The 20302-nt window shown below is 39.4% G+C and overlaps 1 protein-coding gene across 15 annotated transcripts in view; it reads left to right on the forward strand.

The window, feature by feature from the left end:
- rimbp2b (RIMS binding protein 2b) overlaps window positions 1–20302 on the forward strand; it is a 139789-nt gene that overhangs the window by 82854 nt on the left and 36633 nt on the right. For 12 of the 15 annotated variants that reach the window (XM_041788585.1, XM_041788581.1, XM_041788584.1 and 9 more), the window contains 5 exons: window positions 8090–8179; window positions 12940–13062; window positions 14430–14534; window positions 17208–17258; window positions 17663–17683. In XM_041788585.1, coding sequence (XP_041644519.1) covers window positions 8090–8179; window positions 12940–13062; window positions 14430–14534; window positions 17208–17258; window positions 17663–17683 — 390 coding nt within the window. The remainder of the gene's footprint in view (window positions 1–8089; window positions 8180–12939; window positions 13063–14429; window positions 14535–17207; window positions 17259–17662; window positions 17684–20302) is intronic. The other 3 variants (XM_041788582.1, XM_041788595.1, XM_041788596.1) reach the window with 1 other exon arrangement.

Consider the following 20302-nt stretch of genomic DNA (forward strand, 5'->3'; position numbering starts at 1 on the left):
TGCTATGATGTTTCAGTCATAGTAGTTCTCAAAGAAGTGTCCCCATGGGCTGTACAGCAAAATGTTGAGTTTAATTTTAGTTGAATTCACCAGAATTTTAGAGAATGAGTAAGTGCAGACATTTGTACACTTACTGTCTGTGGTTTGGGAGTTGGTAAAAGTAAAACAGGATGTTGACATAAAAGCTACTGTGTGAGAGTTTCTACAGGTTACAAAAGGGTACGGTCATAACCTGTAGATGCAGAAGTAGGCTCAGAGTCATGCATTAGACTAGGAGTGAGATTTGTTCTGTGAAAGGCAGGAGCTGAAGGGGTTCAGCAGTAATCTAAATGGCACTGTTTGGTCTTAGACTATTTGAATTCATTCCCTCATGCCCCAAAGCTCACTTCTTTAGCTGAGCTGTCTTTGTGTGTGGCTCTCTGCCCCAAATAAACACTCCATTAGGACTGTTTTCTTTACTGCCCTCCTCCCATGTCCCCTGCCCACAGCAGCACTTCCCTCCTCACCCATTGTCGCTGACTCCTGGGGAAGCTACCCAGAGGACACACTGTCCCCAAATGGCATGCAGAAATGGCAGGCTGGTCTCCACAGACTGCAGCACAGCTCTTATCTCCTCCTGCACTGAGCTCCAAGAACAGAGACGCAAACACAGACAAGACCAATGAACACTACAATGAGGGGACGGCGAGTTGACAGTAATGTCACTCCCTGTTTAGTCTAAGCCTGCTTACCTCTCTGTCTCTCCTTTGTTTCTCCCCTTTTCCTACATCTTGCTACACAGTTTTCAGGAAAGAGTGCACATACAGCTGTTAGAAACTCCTAGCAGCTGATGCAGTGGTTATTTTTTATCAGCTTAGAACAGTATGAAAACAATATTTAAAGATTCTCTTACAAAGTCTTGAGAAATTTCAGCTGGTGTCAGGGCTGTGTATCCGCACAGTTAGTTCAGCTGTCTTGTGTATAAACACTGTGTATGTGACTGACTGTAAACACTACTATAGCCATCTGGTACCTCCACCTTCCTGGGTATCAAGAGTACAACTGCTGTACGGACCAATGGAGGAGTATGCCTCTGCTAGCATTTAAGGCCAGTTACCATAGCAACAAGGATCTACTGTGCCAGGGTTGCTCAAAACATGTATCAGTGCTAATCGAAGATTAATGCTGAGACAGACAGGACGCTGACTCAACAGGTTAATCGACTGGACTGTGGAGCTGTGCTCTCAAATTTAGCTCAGTAACGGGTGTGAAAAGGTTGACTCTGTGGTCGGCTCTGTTCTCAGTCTGAGTGCTTTGTGAGCTTGTGTTGGGGGCTGGACTGGCAGATCTCGTTGCATGGACACATGGCATGTATTGTATGTGCATGAGCAAAATGCCAGAAAGGCTGACTGTTTAATCCACATTTTTTTCTACATTACCAAAGTACAATTGTACTTAATGTACAGTATTTCTGTACTTAATGTATCCTTTTTCAGTGTTAATCCTTTTACAGTCAGCCAGTGGTCGAGTACAGTGTTCAGGGCCACAGCGCTTTCATAGCACCTGTAATATGTTTACTTCAGTGCAGAAGGTCTGGGTAAAGAAATGGACTGAAAAGGTTAAGCCGGTCATTAGTACGGCAGTAATGGTGGCTGTGGTCTAGGCTGAACACGAGTAAATGATGCTGCTCACCCTGAGTCTACAGAGCAGAGGGTAAGTGGGTGAAATGTTTGCTCTGCTGCTGTGCTAAATGGCAGAGTTGATTCATCCGTCAGGCCTGTCAAAATTAAACACACAGCTCTGGCACAGCAGGCTGAGTCAGACCATGTCTGGACAAGACGCACGACAGCCTCTCAGCTGCTTTCAGACGCAGGATTAACCAAGGTACTCTGCTCCTGGCCTAATAATATTGTAAGTGTATTATTCATGAACCTATCCTGACTTCCCGTGCATTCTGGGCCAATCCAAAATATCTGAAAGACTTTCCTGTATGTCATGTATTTTTAATTTAGTTCATCACTTAGTCTGCATGTTTACTAGTATGAAATTGTAAATTTCAGTTACATTTTTGTAGTTTGATGAGCATTTAAGTCATGTTTACACCTAATATTAATGTTATGAAGGGTAGAATCGATCTTTTCTAATTTCCACCACTAGCCAGTCTCTTAAACATGAGATATCATTAATCAGACAGAGTTTATACTGTGAATATTTGAAAAAAAGGATGAAATACCACCTCTGCACAAATCTCAGGTTTTCATCTGAAGAGCCTTGTAGGCAGCTAAAAATAGGCCACAATGTATTCTGCATGGAATTTACTCCAACACTGGGCTCACAGACTCTCCATAAAAATGTGCCTTGCCAAGGGATTATGACGTGTACTGATCTGTTTAAAGCGTTAACACATCGACAATACAGGACAACAGAACAGCTGATTCTGTGTTCAAGACAATTTGTATTGCAATACAGTGTGTGTGCCCTCATATCCCAGTTTGGAAAAAAGGGATATTAAATAAGGATTTCAGTCATTTTAAAATGCTTAAATCAATGACAAGCTTGAAGTGTTGCAGTCCTTTGTTGTCATCAGTGAGCACAGTAAAATGTGAGGTCTCTGTTTTTTTCTGTTGTTGTTTGTCCTTCAGAATGAGCACCTGGAGGCTTCGCCGGCCCACATTAGCTCTGAATTGAGGATCAATGGATATGAATAGGAAAGCCAATGCAATCTAGTCCTTGTACAGAAAACATTAAAATTGACTGGACACAATTGATGCTGGTTGAAATGCCAATATTTTGTTTTATTTTTTTATGTGACAAAAATTAAATTAATTTAAGGACGGCGGCTCTTAGTTGTGACTTTAGTATTTTTCTTCAGGCTGTTGTTTGCTTATCACTGCTTGTCCTTGACAATATTCCTCCTCTGTGTTGTACACATATTTACACTACACTCACGCAGCTTTTTATGCAGTACATGTCCATAAAGCAATGCCCATCCCTTTCAATTCCTATTATGACAACAAGTGATGAGTGACAAGTGACTACAGTTCTACTAGTACAGTGTTTCCCAACCATTTTTCCTTGGAGTCCCCCCTACATGTACCTAAGAAAATCAGAGCCCCCCCTGGACCCAAGAGAGAAGAAAAAGTGAAACACTGCCATCTAAAATCAACATAAATTTGAATCATTTCACTGATTAAAACCCTAAAAAAGCTTATGCATGCTTTTCTTATCAAAAGATCTGTGTATAATAACTGCAAATTTAATTTTGGCAGCCTCAGAGCAGACAATGCTTTGCGCCCCCCTTTAAGATCTTTGGCGCCCCCCCGGGGGTCCTGGACCCCAGGTTGGGAACAAATGTACTAGTAGAAGCAATTGTTAAAATTCTTGCATACTGTCATTTTTAGCTTGATAATGATAAAAAATATAATGTGTAATATGTGTCTCGTTTAAGTTTCAACAATATGAGAGTAGAAAAGAGGTCCAGACAAAGAAACAGTTTGCATATATTGTAGATGAACCACACAAATAGCACAGCCTAAGAAGCAGAAAATTTTAACAAATTGTAAATTAAAATTGTATCATGAACACAGTGCCATAATGCATATTGCATGGTTACTTTAGATAACATTACATCAGTAGTAGTAATACATGGTTTAAAACAGGTTTTGTGCATTTTTACCCCAGTCTTGTGAAAGAATGCATAAATTTATATTTATGAGTTCATACAGATTGAGCACATAATACTTAAGACTATTCCTTTCATTAATGTAGTAAATTATGTAGCAGTGCTATTTGTTAGCCTACATTCTGATCATTCTGATACAGAAAGATGCAATATATGGACAAAAGTATTTGGCCACACCTGTAAAATAATGAATTCAGGTGTTTCAATCAGACCTGTTGTACAAGTGTATAAAATTAAGCACTTAGCCATGCATTCTCCATTAGCAAATATTTTTGATACAAATGGGTCGTTCTGAAGAGCTCAGTGACTTCAAGTGTGGTACTGTGATGGATGCCACCTTTGTAATAGGACGGTTTGTGAAATATCATCCCTGCTGGATATTCCACAGTCAACTGTTAGTGATATTATTAGAAAGTGGAAGCATTTAGGAACAACAGCAACTCAGCCATGAAGCTAAAGACCATGTGAAATAACAGAGTGATGTCATGAGTCCTGAACTCCCACTGGCATTACTCTAAGCTCAAAACTGTATGGCAGGAGCTTCATGGAATGAGTTTCCATGGCTGAGCAGCTGCATGCAAGCCTCAGATCATCAAATCCAAGTGCCGGTGGGATTGGTGTAAAGCAAACTAACACAGGACAGTGGAGCAGTGGAAATGTGGAAACACTTTTCTGTTTGGCCGGCAGATAGTTGAGGTTTGGTGGATGCCAGGAGAATGTAACCTGCCTGACTGCATTGTGCCAACTGTGAGGTTTGGTAGAGGAGGGATAATGGTATTGAGCTGTTTTCAGGATTTTGACTAGACTCCATAGCTCCAGGGAAGGGCAATCTTAATGCTTCAGCATGCCAGGACTTTTTAGACAATGCTTATGCTTCCAGCTTTGTGGAAAGAGTTTGCGGACCTTTTCCATTCCATCATGACTGTGCCTCAGTGCTCAAAGCAAGGACTATAAAGACATTGTTTGGTGTGTTTGGTGTGGAAGAACAGGAATAGAGATTGTAAGTCAGTCCTCCTCATCCAGCATCAGTCACTGACCTCATGAATGCTCTAAAGAATGAATTTACAAAAATCCCATAGAAACTCTCCAAATTCTAGTGGAAAGCCTCCCAAGAAGTTTAAAGCTGCAAAAGGGGGCCAACTCGATGTTAAAGTTCATGTATGTGAATGCAGTGTTGTTACAGTCCCTAATGGTGTTATGGTCAGGCAGCTAAATACTTTTGTTTATAAAATGCATACCACCATTAGCAGACAACACATTCATATCAGATCCTAGGTCCAAAAATTCTGTCCCAACACAAGCCTGTGCTTGTTCTCTCTGATCCCGTCCCATCCCATCCTCTCTGGGCCAAGCACAGTTTCAACCTGACAATCTGGCTGCTGTATTACAGCGTTAAACTACAAGTTTAAGTTGTTTTAATGACAGAAATCTTTTCAAATGAGATCTTAATGAGCAAAACACAGAAGCTTGTGCTAGAGATGTGGCTTATTTATTGTTTCTGATAAACAGAGCAGTGAGGATGAGGAGTGGATGTGTAGATATCACTGTGCACTGAGCACACAGAGTTATTGGGAGAGCATCAGTCTGTTACAGACTAAGTTACAGTATGCACTTCTCTTCACTCACTTCACTGATAACTGAATTTAATTTGAACAGATGATCAAGCTAAGTACAGGTGCATCTCAAAAAATTAGAATATCATAAAAAAGTTCAATATTTTTTGTCACTCTTTTGTGAAATTGAAACCCATATATTATATAGGCTTGTTACACATAGAGTGAAATATTTCAGGCCTTTTTTTCTTGAAATGTTGATGATTATGGCTTACAGATAAGAAAACCCAAAATTCAGTGTCTCAAAAAAATAGAATATTACATAGGATCAAAAAGGATGTTTTACACAGAAATGTCAGGCTTCGGGAAAGTATGTTGATTTCTTTGCACTCAATACCCGGTTGGGCCTCCTTTTGCATGAATTACTGCATCAATGTGGCGTGGCATGGAGGCAATCAGCCTGTGGCACTGCTCAGGTCTAATGGCAGCCCAGGTTGCTTTGATAGCGGCATTCCGGCATTTGATAGCAGATGCCATGGCTGCCATGACATCTGCTGGTGTTGGTCCACTGTATTTTCTGAAGTCCACAGTCAACGCAGCCATCTACCAGGACATTTTAGAGCACTTCATGCTTCCTTCGGCTGACGAACTTTATGGAGATGCTGATTTCATTTTCCAGCAGGACTTGGCACCTGGCCACACTGCCAAGGGTACCAAAAGCTGGTTCAATGACCATGGTGTTACTGTGCTTGATTGACCAGCAAACTGGCCTGACCTGAACCCCATAGAGAATCTATGGGGTATTGTCAAGAGGAAGATGAGAGACACCAGACCCAACAATGCAGATGACCTGAATGCCGCCATCGAAGCAACCTGGGCTGCCATTACACCTGAGCAGTGCAACAGGCTGACCGCCTCCATGCCACGCCACATTGATGCAGTAATTCATGCAAAAGGAGGCCCCACGGAGTATTGAGTGCATAAAAATCAACAAACTTTCCCGAAGCCTGGCATTTCTGTGTAAACCATCCTTTTTTTATTGATCCTATGTAATATAATTTTTTGAGACACTGTATTTTGGGTTTTCTTATCTGTAAGCCATAATCATCAACATTTCAGAAATAAAGGCCTGAAATGTTTCACTCAATGTGTAACAAGTCTATGTAATACATGGGTTCCACTTTCAGAAAAGAGTGACAAAAAATATTGAACTTTTTTATGATATTCTAATTTTTTGAGATGCACCTGTATTTGCTTCTTTTTCTCCACCCATTTTTAAGTGCATGCGTGGCCTCCTTCATTCATCCCCCCTGCACTATTTAACTATGTTCTTGCAGAGTGGAGGCTGGCAGCTTTTTTAACAGGCTTTCTTTCTCATTATGTTAAAAAAGAGAGATATAATAAACTGCTTGGAGTGTAGATTTTTTTCAAAAGATGTCTTGATTCACTACACATGACCAAGGCTGGGCAGTATGTCTCTACTCATAAATTGTGTTGTGGGTTTGCTCTGAGGGAAGTTGTTTTAAAGTTGGTGCAAGAAAAATAGACAAACACTAAAAAAAATCTAGTGTGGAACATAATTTTCCTGCTATGTTTGACAGGAGGGGCAGGGATACTGGCCCAACCTTGCTCTGGGCCATGTCAGGCTGATCTCAGGCTTGAGTAGTAAATCTAACCTCTAATCAGATCTTTTCTGCATTGTCTAGTTATCATTTCCTCATTATAACATGAATGTAATAAAGAATAATTACATTGGAAAGGGGCTAAATAATAACTAACCTCCAAATATTTAACTGCATTTTTAGTCAGAGGCTTTAAATAAAACACACTGGGTTTCCAAAAACAACAGCCTGACCCTAAAAACTCACATTTTCAGCTGTCTTAATGGACATTCCCAGTGTTACATGTAACATTAATGATACCTCTTTACTACTCAAGTGCACCAGAGATGGTAATAAGGCATGCACTATACAAGGACACTGAACCTGAAGCAGGAATTCAGACACTATTATTGAATTAGTTATGCCTATGGGTTTACAACCGTTAAAGGTCTCCTGTGAAATTGCTCATTGTCATGACTGGCAACATAAAGGTTGTTTATTTACCAGGCATCTTCTGCTGATTTTCCACGCACCCCTCCAACATAGGAATTTACTTAACATTTCCTACTTGGTTCATATGTGAACCCTTGCACTTTTGTTTGTTTCTTTACGTTTACCCGTGTTTCCATTTGCCCTCTGAAACATCCCTCATAAGTAAAACATAAGGGAGTGGGAGTGGATGCATCACAGGCCATTACGAAGCACTGTATTTACTGTAAATGTATCATGCATGAGCTGGTAGGTTTCTTCACTTTTGACAAGAACAACACTTGGCCTACATGCTGCTCTAGCGGCAGTGAAGTGAGCATCTAGCTGACACTGTAAATTGCATCCATGGCACGCCTCATGACTGTTGATTGAATGTAATTAAGTTTTCCTCCTCTGCAATGGAGGTTTTTCTTCCCCTTGCAGCTATACACATGATAAGAGAGGGGAGATCCATTTGTGTTTATGTGTGAACATCAGAATGCTTGCCTGATTTAGATCGACTCACAGGGAGCAGTGAAGAAGAAAATTCCCATGGTGTCTTATTACATCTCCTCCAAAGTGTTAACATAAAAGTTAATTTTTTGACTACATTGTTGCTCTACTGAAGTGGCTAAAATTTTAGGCTTGCTTTCTAAAACATGAAAAAGAACCTCCAGCAGTCTCTTCAGATGAATAATGCAAGGGCTATCACTAACAACGCGCTTAGTTTGGGTGCTGTGCTTTATTGCAATCGCAGTGTCTTTTGTGGCTCTAAACACTGCTTTCTTTCTGCTTCGTTTGTCTAGGAGAATGAGCTTCAAGATTTCCTTCAGGAGAATAAGCACTTTAACCTCCAATTGTTCAACAGTAGCCACAAGGCATCTGAGCATGAGAAGGTAAGAGGAAAAAAATGTCTTAAGTTATTGTTTTATGACTGTACAATGTTATTATTTTAAGGTCACATCTGAGTACACCTGCAACACATTCTGAGACAGTCTAGCAGGATCTTCCCTGCCTTTATTCAAAATGCTGACATTAATTGCTGCTGGAGGACAAATCCTAAGTCGTGATCCTCTGATTTTTTTATGACACCACCATGGTGCTGACATTTATTCTTTTTAGAAATATGTGTATCCATAATGTCTGCTGGGAACTAATTATAATGACTTTGATGATCTCCTGTAGAATTTTTGAGAGCAATGAAAAGTTACAAAAGCTCAAAAACCTGCAGTTCCTTTAGTGTTCATGTTAGCTGCAAAAAATATGGTGTCCCCCATTAGGTCCCATGTTTAAAATGCATGGTTTTTTTTTCTAGCAGAGAGAAACGTGTACAAGAAGCAGTTTTGGTGACCTTAGCTCCTTGTTCTACTTGTTCTATAGTCCCAGACTGTGGAGATTTGGGATTGCCACTGGTTGCAGAATCTCATCTTGAAAATGCTCCACATTGTGATTGCCTTCAATGATGGCAAGCCACGCTTGGCTTGTCGTCGTGGGCACTGCATTGCTTTTTTGTATAGACTTCTTTCATGCCACAGCATCATGTTTTTTTTTTATTATTATTATTAAAAATGTCTGTAAATCTGAGTACATTAAAGACTTTGCTAATTCTGCTCATTTACCGAAGGGGGTAAATCACAAATTATCAGAGGTTAACAGGTAATACTAATCCCATGCGACCTGTGCTTTGGAGACAATCAATATCTCATTTAATAGGAAAAATATTAAATAGGAGGAGCTCCACTCCTGGTTATGGCTGGTTATGTCTATAATTATCTCAATTTTTTCTTAAAAATGTTTAGTTTAACAAAATAGTCTAACTGGAAGCTTACTATGCTAACTACTAAGCAATAAACAAAACTAACCATAAAGCTACTATGCAGTTTTTGTGTTTGTGATGGAGAAAAGTCTGTGTTTAATCCAGCCTTTGCCGGTGTGATCCAATTAAAAAATAAATAAATAGCTATCACTGTCAGGTTTAGTGCTGAAAAATAAATGATTTTTCAATCACATTGTTATTGACTGGCATGAAAATAAGCAGGTATCATTGATGGTAAGAAGGAATGCATCTAAACACATCCTTGTTCTTCATATGTGGCACATATGAAGCAGGTAAAGATAGATGTTTTAGAGTTGCATGATTAATAATGCGATCTAATGTAAGTAAAAAGTTCATGAAAAACATGACATATCACCTCAGTGTCAGTCTTGTGTCTTCATAGTTTACAGCCTCTGTGGCCTTTACAGTTATACTTTATTAGATGGATTTCTGGGTCAAACTCTAACTTGCCCGAGGATGCCGGATAAATGGAGCCTTTCGGCTCAATATACAGCCTACAAATGAAAGTTACAATTCTCCAGACCTAAGTCACTTACCTTCCTGTTAGCCTCAAGACCTCAAAAGCCTTAAGAGTGGATAACACAAATCAAAGTAGATCAGCAAACACACAGCAGCAGATTCTTTATAGACACAGAGACTTTTTCCTAAAGGTGCTGACTGGCAGGTTGTTGGGGTGAAGAAGGGTGGGATGCAGGTTATTGACATCTTATCAGGACTAAGGCAGCTTTCGGAGCAGCTGTCCTGAACAGTTATCACACTGACGGATATGAGAGCAGCACTCTGCAGGGCAGTGCGGATATTAGCCCTCGCTAACACCCTATGTTCTGATCCCTATCGTCTCTGAATGAACTGGGAGGGGCTACAAACTGCACCTCCCTCTGCCCATAATAGACTATTGACCTGCTTCTGCTGGATCCAATATAGTTTTGTTCGATCTGTCTACATTAGGTCTGACAGTCCATGTGGATAGTTCTGCTGTGTGAAGTCAGCCCGTTCATGGACAGACTCACTGAATCTGTTTGTGTTTCGCTTTGCTGATGTTTGTTGAAACGCCCTCCTCCAGGAATCATTAGTCATTCATGGCTGCTCTGAGGAAAGGGTTTCGCCACATTACGGTTGCAGGAGCCAGTCGTTATGCAGCCAAGAAGGGGCATTTAAAAAGCTGGTAAAAAATACCTCATAAATAAAGATGCAGCTGCTCTGTATTAAAAATGATAATAATCAATAAGTAGAAATAAAATGACTTATTTTCATGTATTTAAGGCATTTTGTTTTGTTTAGCAGTGATAGATTAGAGTACCGTCTAAATGTCACGTTTTTGCTTCAGTCAGTAAAATGCTTGATGCTTGGTTGGTAGAGAGGCATAATTTATTTGTATTTCGACCAATATCCATGAAAGTGATTGAATTATGTTACTCTTGCATTAGTACTGTAATATTTAAAGGATTTCATTCTTGAAACCTGCCATTCTCCTCTTCGTGCCTTTTTGGCATTGGGCTGAAAATTAATACTGAACAACAGTCAAAATAAGCCAAAATGATCCTTTATTGATCCCCAGGGGGAGTTCAAGTGTTGGAGCAGCACCAAGACAAAGTAGCAAGTAGGTAAATACAAATAAGAATAAAAACAGAAAAGAAAAAGACATATGCATAAATGTAGAAGACATTACAAGTTAAATAAAGCTGTTATTTGAGGGAAACACTAATATTTGAGGAAACACTGATGTATCGGTTTAACATCAGTGTCGGCCAATATTAGCCCTGTTTACAAACACCAGCCACTGGTCAGATGAAGTGGCATAAGCAGATATCAGTTAGCCATGTTGATCTGTTGTGCCTAATTTAGTCTATGCTTACATCTGGTATTTCTAGCTGCTGAATCAATAAGATACTTTTTGAGGGCAGTAGACGTGACCAGTTAGACAAAATGTGATTTGTTTTCATGATCAAATGTTACATCAAATGTTGGAATATTTGGAGTCTTACACCAAAAGAAGTTTCACTGACAAAACCATGGCAATAAGAACATGGATTTAGATAGCTTAATGAGATGATTATAGAGGTTGAGAGATGGAGGGATGAATTTATAAGGAACCAAGCAGATGGATGCAAAGATTATGTTGGGCTGTCACAAACTGGTTAGCTCCAAGGAAACCTGAGAATTTAAGACTCAAGTTGATGGTATTGGTTGTGGTCCGAGATGAATAATGGACTGACTTAAGCTGGCAATTCTTCAGCATAAGAAAGCTGGAGTCAAGACCTGGGTGCAGGAGCTAGGTGGCTGACTGGTGTCTGCTGATGTTGGTACAATGTGAGGGAACCAGAGGGTTTGAGACTCTGATGGGGGAACTGTCTCCTTGTCATTCTCAGTAAGGAGCCCCCAGTGGTTCCTGTATTTAGACAGAGAGAAGTAAGCAGTAAAGAGGTTTTGGGTGTGAGAGGTGAGAGAGCAGAGTCAGGAGCAAATGGATGAGTGAGGCGTGCTAATGTATGTTCAACAGGATTTGATAGAGGCATGGTCCATGTTCCTAAACCAACTCTATAGAACTATATGATGAAAAACGTTGATATATGCATTGGAATGGTTCAGTAGTTACGTCAAACATTGGTTTTAGAGTCAGCCATAAGTTTCACAATCGGTGCATCTCTTTTGGAAACCATACTGACAGTTCTGGAAGGGTATTAAAGTCCCTGATTTAACTCTCCTTTATGTTAGGCGACCTCCTGGTGTTAGTTTAGTAGATAATACTAAAAGGTGTTTTTCTTTCCTAGTAAAAAGGTACAAGCTGCAAATAATTCATTCAGCATATTCTTAACTCCTGCTTTGATACAGTTCCAGTATTATTCATTAATTTATAAAAATTAGCTAGTCATGATGTTAGAGAGCTGGTTTAATTACTTGTAAAATTACAGTTTTACTTGTAATTATATTCATTATAAATTGTCTGTCACATTCAAACCTCTGACCTTAGTTCCTAAATGTGAATCAGCTTAGCATTGTACTAATTAGCTAAAGTATAATCATGTTGTATTGATATCCAATCTGTTGTGATTACACTGTTAGTGTGGTCTGCAATTACTCTTTCATTGTAAAGCTCCTGAAATAGCATTTTTTAATCAACAGTACAGAATGGTTAGCTAACTGTGACACATATTTTAAGCCTGCCTTAAAGGTACTTTGTGGTATTTTTGAAAACTGGTTGAAATGTTTCAGTGTGTGCATACCAGCTTAATGTTTCAGTCATTAAGCAAATGAGACAGGACAAAAGAACTTCAACAACGATCAGCTTTGCTTCTGTGTTAAAAGAAGGAAATGCTTTCAATAAGAAACAATAAGATAAGAAATAATTAATATATTGGTATGAACAACCATCAGGGTACCTTTAATTTCTCAGTGCAGTAAAAACCCAGCAGGACACCTGCATTTAGCTTGTTCCAAAACAAAATGTAACAGCTTGCTGCAAATCAAAAGGCCAGCAAATGTACACCATATCCATCACTTTAATCATTTGTGGTTTTGATTGCTGTATCTGTGAAAAAAAACATGGAGACTTCAGAGAGTTTTGGCCCATTAATCTCTTGGTGGCCAAAGAATTCAGGCAGACAAGGATGCTTGAAGTTACCTTTCTTGTAAGGGAGACTGATAATGACCAGTCTTATATTTGTAAAGATAGACATGCAGTTTCCTTACAAAGGCCTGACTTTAAAGCAGTTTTATAAATAAGTAAGACTGAAATGGGCTAATTTCACCCTGAGGAAATAAACTGGAGTACAGCTGCACTCTCAGTGTCTCTGTCTTCTACTTTTTCTTTGTGCACAGGTGAAGTCTGAGTATGCCCAGCTCAAAGAGACCCTTGGTGCTGTGACGCAGGAGAGAGATTTAGCCCTGTGGGAGAAGAACCAGCTCCAAGACAAACTGGAGAACCTAGAGCAGGTGCTCAAGGTAAGGACACCAGCTCTAAGGGCACTCTTCTACCTGTCAGTGCTGCGCGCATTTCTATTTCTTGTTGTCTGTCTCTGCGGGGATCCTAAGTCAGGTGTTTAATGCAGCCTAACCCTTTGCAAGTACCCCCTCTCCTACCTGTGCTACACTGCCTCCATCTGGTTCTCTTCAGCTTTACTGTCTAATGTCCCTGACATGTCTGTTGCCTTCCAGTGTCGTGTTGGGAGGTCTGACCAGGAGCTGTGAAAGAGTAGAAGCTTGGAGCAGTCTGCCCTCTTTCCCTTTCCTGTTGTGCCCTTTCATGTTGTCCCACCCTCCCTTAACTGTTCCCTGAACCCTCTGCCCATGCTAGATTTATAAGGTATCACTACCATGTCTGCCTGTTAGGCAGTAGCCCTGTTTATTCCCATTCTGAATGCTTCCTGTCCACCTCAGTGGCTGTGCTTATCTTTCCCTTTATGCGTGGGCTGCTACCAGACATGAATGGTCACCTGGCTATATGACCACAGCACTGTGGAATGTGATTTTTTTGCATGAGGCAGGACAAAGAGTTTGGCTTTATGATGACAGGAGGAGGAAGAAGAGGAGATAGAGAGACTGATTCACTCTTCATGATGATAATGTCAAGTTTGATGACATTACCTATCTTTGACCTCAGTTTTTACTGGCATGAAAATGTCATTTGCTTTTTCCACCTGACAAGAATTCACATACAGTGGGAGCAGTAATGTGACTGGATGACACAGGCAAATTGTGTGATGAAGAGCCTAGCATTCAGTCCCTTGTATTGGATGGCTTCTTTTGTTGTTATGGATGACCACAGACAAGTGAGCACGCAGGAGTTTGCTCACCCTTTCATGTAACGTAAAACCCTGTATTGATCATGCAAAGACAACATGGCTGAGGACTGCCTTTCAAACAGTCCATGTAACCAGACTTCGCACGGGTGTTGTGTTACCTAAAGGGGGCAGCAAACCTGAATGTGAATTGATGTTAGTCTTTTTGTTCACACAGCAAAGCATCTCAAGTCCTCATCCATAAGCACTTTGGTGCAAAATTTGATCTGATCTCTCCAGCAGATCATTCGACATAATCTGTTGTCACGTGGCATATGCTGTGGCGCAGTTTATGTCTTACTTGTTCTTAAGGTACTAAAGGTCAGTACACTCTTAACCAGCCTCTTTATGTATGATCTGTGTGCACATGTAACACCTTGTGTTGTTTCTGAGTGTGGAGGAGAAGACTGGAGATGCATTTTGTGTTGGCTCAGTGCCGTTAGATTTTAGTTTCACTAACAGCAGCCGTCTCTATGCTCCCCCTCCACGATCCTCACCCTGGCTCTCCACCCCTGCACCCCCTCCGGACAGCATATGCGCGAGGCTGCAGAGCGGAGGCAGCAGCTAGAGTTGGAGCATGAGCAGGCCTTGGCTGTACTCAATGCAAAGCAGCAGGAGATTGACCTTCTTCAGAAGGTAGGGGGACTTTTTTGGCTTTCTTGTTTGCCTAGCTTACGCTAGAGTCATGGGTCAAAGAGCTTTTTGTTAAGCAGTGGTGCAATACATAAAGTCAAACAAAGGTGAAGGTCCTCTCAAAACTGTATCAAAGAGAGCAGATGAAAGAATTGAGCTCTCTGTAGACTATAGCACTCACCTCTCTCATTATTTTCATCACCGCTCTCACTATGCATCCACTTTACCCCATCCTTCAGCAGTCCATCACTCCCCACACTCTGAGTGCTCGACAGTTCAGGAGCACTCCTCGTGTTTGTTACGAGCAAGCATATCAAACATTCAAAGCCCAGAGTAGATATGACACTTTTTCCAGGCTTGCTTTAAACAAAAATGCTGGCCCAGGCCATTTGATGGTCAGGCTTCCAACTCCTTGCACTGGCGTTGACTGTAATGTCAAAGCAAAGCCTGCGATGGCTGAGATTGCTGATTGTGTGAACATGATATGAATAGTCACCAATGCCTTCTCTAGAAACAGCGTGTGTACCCCAGTGTTGCTGTTGATGCAGTGTTGCTCTAACTTCACAGTCAGCCTTTCACAGGCAGACTTCTCAGCTTTTTTCTCTCATTAACAGAAGCTCATTACTGCCTTATCTTCCCTCAGACTCAGCCTGCTCTCTGCATTCTCCCAAATTAATTGCCTGCAAAGTAGATTTATGAAATTGTAAAGCCCACAGATGCTCTCATATTCATGTGGAACACTTGTTTTTCTCAACAGATGTTTCTAGTTCCCATAAGAAAAATTGCGTGTATTATGCTATGTTTCTGTACAGTTCAGTGCTTCTACAATACCCAAACCATATTCCCTTTGAATATACGAGTCTTCTCTATTTATAATGTGTGGAACATATTTTTAATTGGTTAAAAATGATGCTTCAGTCTAGGCCATATTTCTTCTATAATTCACAACTACTCAAACTTTTATTTCCAAACTGAAGTAGGTAATCACTGCTGAAAAATAGAAAAATGATTCCTGCAAAATATTTTGAATAAGTCTTTATTCAGTCAGAGTATAAGATATGTGGGAATACAATGTCAGGACAGTTTTACAAAGATGAACTGCCTCAAACAGAAACTACCTTTGGTCCAGTGGTCAGGCTGTGGCCACTTGAACTCTCTGTATCAGACAGGCAGCTATTTGCTCTTTTACTTTTCTTTGAACTGTCCATGCTCTGGGTCAGCTTAGAAAGAGCTGTGTGGGTGTGAGTTAGTGAAGACTTCTTTTGGTCATTCCTGTAGGTTTTCATGCCAAATGTTAAAGATGGTAAGATGAGGAGGTTGATACTGCACTATACATTTGTGCTCTTCGCAAAAGCTGCAGCCGGTTACTTCAGCTAAGCATAAAGATTTACATCAGTATCTTCTTCATGTCTTTGCTGATTATCCTGCTGTAAAGCTGCATATGCAATGGAAATGAATAGAGAATTTCAGGAGGACTTCCCCTAGAATCCTCTTGAGTTGATTGTTCATTAATGCTCCACACAGCGGCAGACTATCCCTATCAGTGAACTTAATGAAGCAGTTTCATTATGAGAGCAGAGCAGAGATCATTCTGATCCAGCATTTAACAGTCTATGGTCTCATGCTGGCTGCATGAAATAAACATCACTTCCTTCTGCTTGCCTGTATATGATTTTCTGAATATTTACTGCTGCTTTCACAAATCAGATTATTCTAACATGGGACAAACTAGTGAAATGGCAGAAAAAAAGTCGTGGTGAAAATTGGTTGTTTTCAATCACACATGCAGATAATATTGGGGATTTTTTAGGTGCTTATGTGAATGGTGTGTGTGATCTTTTCTTACCTTTGGCAGGATAAAGGTGATAGGTCTTTCCCATAAACTGAACACAGAGCCAGTTTCAGCTTACCAAAATGAATTGATTAATGAAGAGGAAAGCCAAAATAAAAAGAACTAAAACGTATATCTGTTAGTCACATCTCGCCCCAGGCTTGTAATTTCGGATCTGCTGGCAGGTGCTCACAGGTAAGAGGTCCTCATAAGGAAGTGTTTGACAGTAGATTAGAAATGCTAATCCTGCTGTATCAGCTTTAATCAGAATCAAGTGCCTCATATAAACATTCAAAATTATTGTTATTTTCCACATATACAGTGTTAAAACTGTAGTTGATACAGACTTATTTAAGCTTTACCATTTGATAAATACAGATGTACTCCAGAAATAAACATGTACTGAATGTATGAGTTAACTGGAGGCAATTGGCTGCATTTAATCATAGTTTCTCTTGTACTACAAAACACTTTCAGCTTTTTCTTGCATTTATTTATTTTTTAAATAATCTGAATACAGCCAAAGTTTACCTCTTCCACACTCTTAAAAACTGAATGTTTTGTGTTGTTGATGCATTAAATATAACCTCAAAGAAATCCATTTGACAATAAAGATAACATTAAGAGTTCAGGGAGTTAAATACTTATGCAAGGCACTGCAGGATCATAAAAATGGTGTTAGACAAGCCTTGATATCTTAAGCTGGTCATGGGTTAGTAACAGCTTATATTGTCCAAAATCAAGGATGTTGCTGAGGATTTTAATCTGATATGGTGTCCTCATATAGGGTGGAAGTAAAACTAAAGTGTCATGTAAATAAAATTTATCTGAACTCTGTTTCCCAGGCTCAGGTTGAAGCTAAAAAGGAACATGAAGGCGCTGTCCATCTGTTAGAGGTGAGTGTCAGACTCTTGGGGGTTGACTGACTGTGCGTTTTTCAGTAGAGCTGTAGTTTAGGGGAACATTCGGCTCTGAGGCACACTTGTGTATAGCTTCAGCCATTTTCTGCTATTTTAACCTCTCTACTTGAACTTTTTTGCTCTTCTTTTCCTTCTTGACTAGAACAAAATTGAATTTTGGCAGAGTGAACATTGCGTTCATTGATATTTTCAAATGAAATATAAATATATTTGCGAGATAAACAGTTGAATTTAACTCAGTTTTAAAAAGAGGAAGATTTGAAAGATTTGAAAGTATTTTGTGCTGTTAAGATGTGTATGAGTGATCACATGTGTAATCGTACTTTGTTTCTTTCCTACATCTCTTTTTACTGAATGGGTGTGTGTTTATGCTAATACAGAACCACTTGGACAGCATGCAGGTATTTCAGAATTGTTTTCATTTGTTTTCTTGATCTTTTCTTAGACCTTTTAGTTTTTACATGATATACTAATGGCATTCTGTGAGCATAAGGTAGCTAAGTAGTTGTCAGTTCAGAATCAGTTTGAAGTGTGATCAGTGCTTTTGCTTTTCAGAAATATTCAAGTCTGCTTTTTGTGGGCTTTGCTACCCACTCAGCTCTGTTTCACATTTCCCATCAAAGCAAACGCACAAGTTCAGAAGTCTGGGAGATGACTGACAGCATGAAGTGGAGGTCTTTCTAACTTGATCACAGAGAAAAATTCAGCAACGCTTGCTTAACAATTGATGAAAGATTCCAGTTGTGAAATCAAGATTCAGAATATGGATCGCCTGAAATTAAAGAGGAATGCCTGGGGCCTTGGTGACCTACCTCAGTTCTTCATTGTGAAATACTTTGCAGAGAGCAAATTTAAATTTATAAAACCAAACACCTGCTCAGAGTGTTTGTTCAGTTGTAAACAAAGAAGACACAATACTAAAAAATTAATGTTAAAGTTAATTACAAATGGAGACCTAATTTTAGCCAATATTTTAGGCCTAAGCCTTTGTGTACAAGTATAAGACTGTGTCATTATTAGAAGTTTACTTTGCTGAACATTGATGAGGGTGGTCCTTTTTCATTGCAGCATTGCATGTGTTATCCAGCATGTGTTTACCATACACCTGAGAACTGTATGATGCTGTGGGAACTCGTAGCTCTAGATTTACAAATTCTTTTTCATCAGTAGAGGAATTCTTTTTGTTGTCCGTCTTCTAACAGCATGTTGTATCTAACACCACTGTCTGCATGAAATGGATTCATTGAACAGCTAAAGAAGGGAAATAAGCAGGGGACTTTGTTCTCTGTTGGGCAGCGCAAACAAATTCCTTGGTGGCCTTGGTGCCATTACTGTTTAAGATTGAAAAGTAAAACATGATATATCAACATTAGAAAATGTGTTTTAGCACCTGGATTTCCTTTATTCCTGCTCAAATGACTTTATTAAGTTTATAAGTGGTAGTATATGCAATTAAATGCTATTTTTATTGTCACCATTATTTTGTATAACTAATCCTTTGAAAAGGACCACTAAAGGATTTAAGGCAGTTTACTACAAATTAAGATGTTACAAATAGAGGGTGTCTGCAGGATCCTAAAACGTATTAAAAGTTGATAAATCAATTATGCCAAAATTAAGGGTTTTAATAATTAATTCTTAAATGCAAGACTTTGAGGTCTTAAATTTTGTAGTTTTATATTTTGTTTTATAGACTATTCGTCTAAAAAGGTTGTAGGCTAGTTTTTCTGCTTTTGTTTTTTATATTTTGATTCAATCACACATGGGAGATAAATTGTTGAACTGAGTACAATCATTGTGAGCTATGGCTGATCAGCTGCAACATTAAGGTGATTACCGACACATCAATGCTTTGAAATCAGAATGACTGATTTTAAGTTTCCTGAAATTGGTAATTATACCCTTTATTTCTTAATACCTAGTTGCAGGCTGTTCAGGTTTTTAGTTTTAATGGCAGTGCTCGTAAATAGATGCTTCTAGATGTTAGGAAAGCTACTTTTAGGCCACTTAATTAGAAAAATAAGACCTTCCATTCAGCTACCTTATGGTATCTGATTCTTTTTGTTATAGTCTTGTCCCAAAATGCTTCAAGAAAGCTTAATTTACATACTACAATAGAAATACTAATGGCATTTTCTTTTCTTTTTGTCACATTCTTGTCTTACTATCAGCACAAAACATACAGTCATGGACAAAAGTATTGGCACCCCTGGAACTTTTCCAGAAAATACACCATTTCTCAGAGAAATTGTTGCAGTTACAAATGGTTTTGGTATACACATGTTTATTTCATTTATGTGCATTGGAACAACACAAAAGAAATAGAAGAAAAAAACCCAAAATTTAATTTTACAAAAAAAACTAAAAAATGGACTGGACTAAATTAATGGCACTCTTTTAAAACTGTGGGTAAATTATTTTATTTCAAGCATGTGATGCTAATTTAAACTCACCTGTGGCAGTAACAGGTGCTGGTAATATAGAAATCATATCTGAAACCAGTTAGAATGTATAAAAATTGACTCAACCTTTATGTTGTGTGCCTGCATGCGTCACACCAAGCATGGAGATGAGAAAGAAGAGCTGAGAATTGTCTGAGGACTTAAGAAACAAAATCGTGGAAAATTATGAACAATCTCAAGGTTACAAGACCATCTCCAGAGATCTTTAAATTCCTTTGTCCACTGTGCATAGTATATTCAAGAAGTTTATAATCCATGGAACTGTGGCTAATCTCCCCGGACGTGGACGGAAGAGAAAAATTGACAAAAGAATGCAACGCAGGATAGTTGGAATGGTGGATAAACATCCTCAGTCAACTTCCACACAGATTCAGGCTGTCCTGCAGACTCAGGGTGCAAAAGTGTCAGCCCCGACCATAGATTGTTATCTGAATAAGATGAAGCGCTATGGCAGGAAACCGAGGAGAACCCCACTGCTGACAAAGAGACATAAAAAAGCCAGACTGGAGTTTGCAAAAATGTACCTGAGTAAGCCTCAATCCTTCTGGGAGAACATTT

This window comes from Cheilinus undulatus, linkage group 5 (assembly GCF_018320785.1).
Source record: "Cheilinus undulatus linkage group 5, ASM1832078v1, whole genome shotgun sequence".
Taxonomy (NCBI): Eukaryota; Metazoa; Chordata; class Actinopteri; order Labriformes; family Labridae; genus Cheilinus; species Cheilinus undulatus.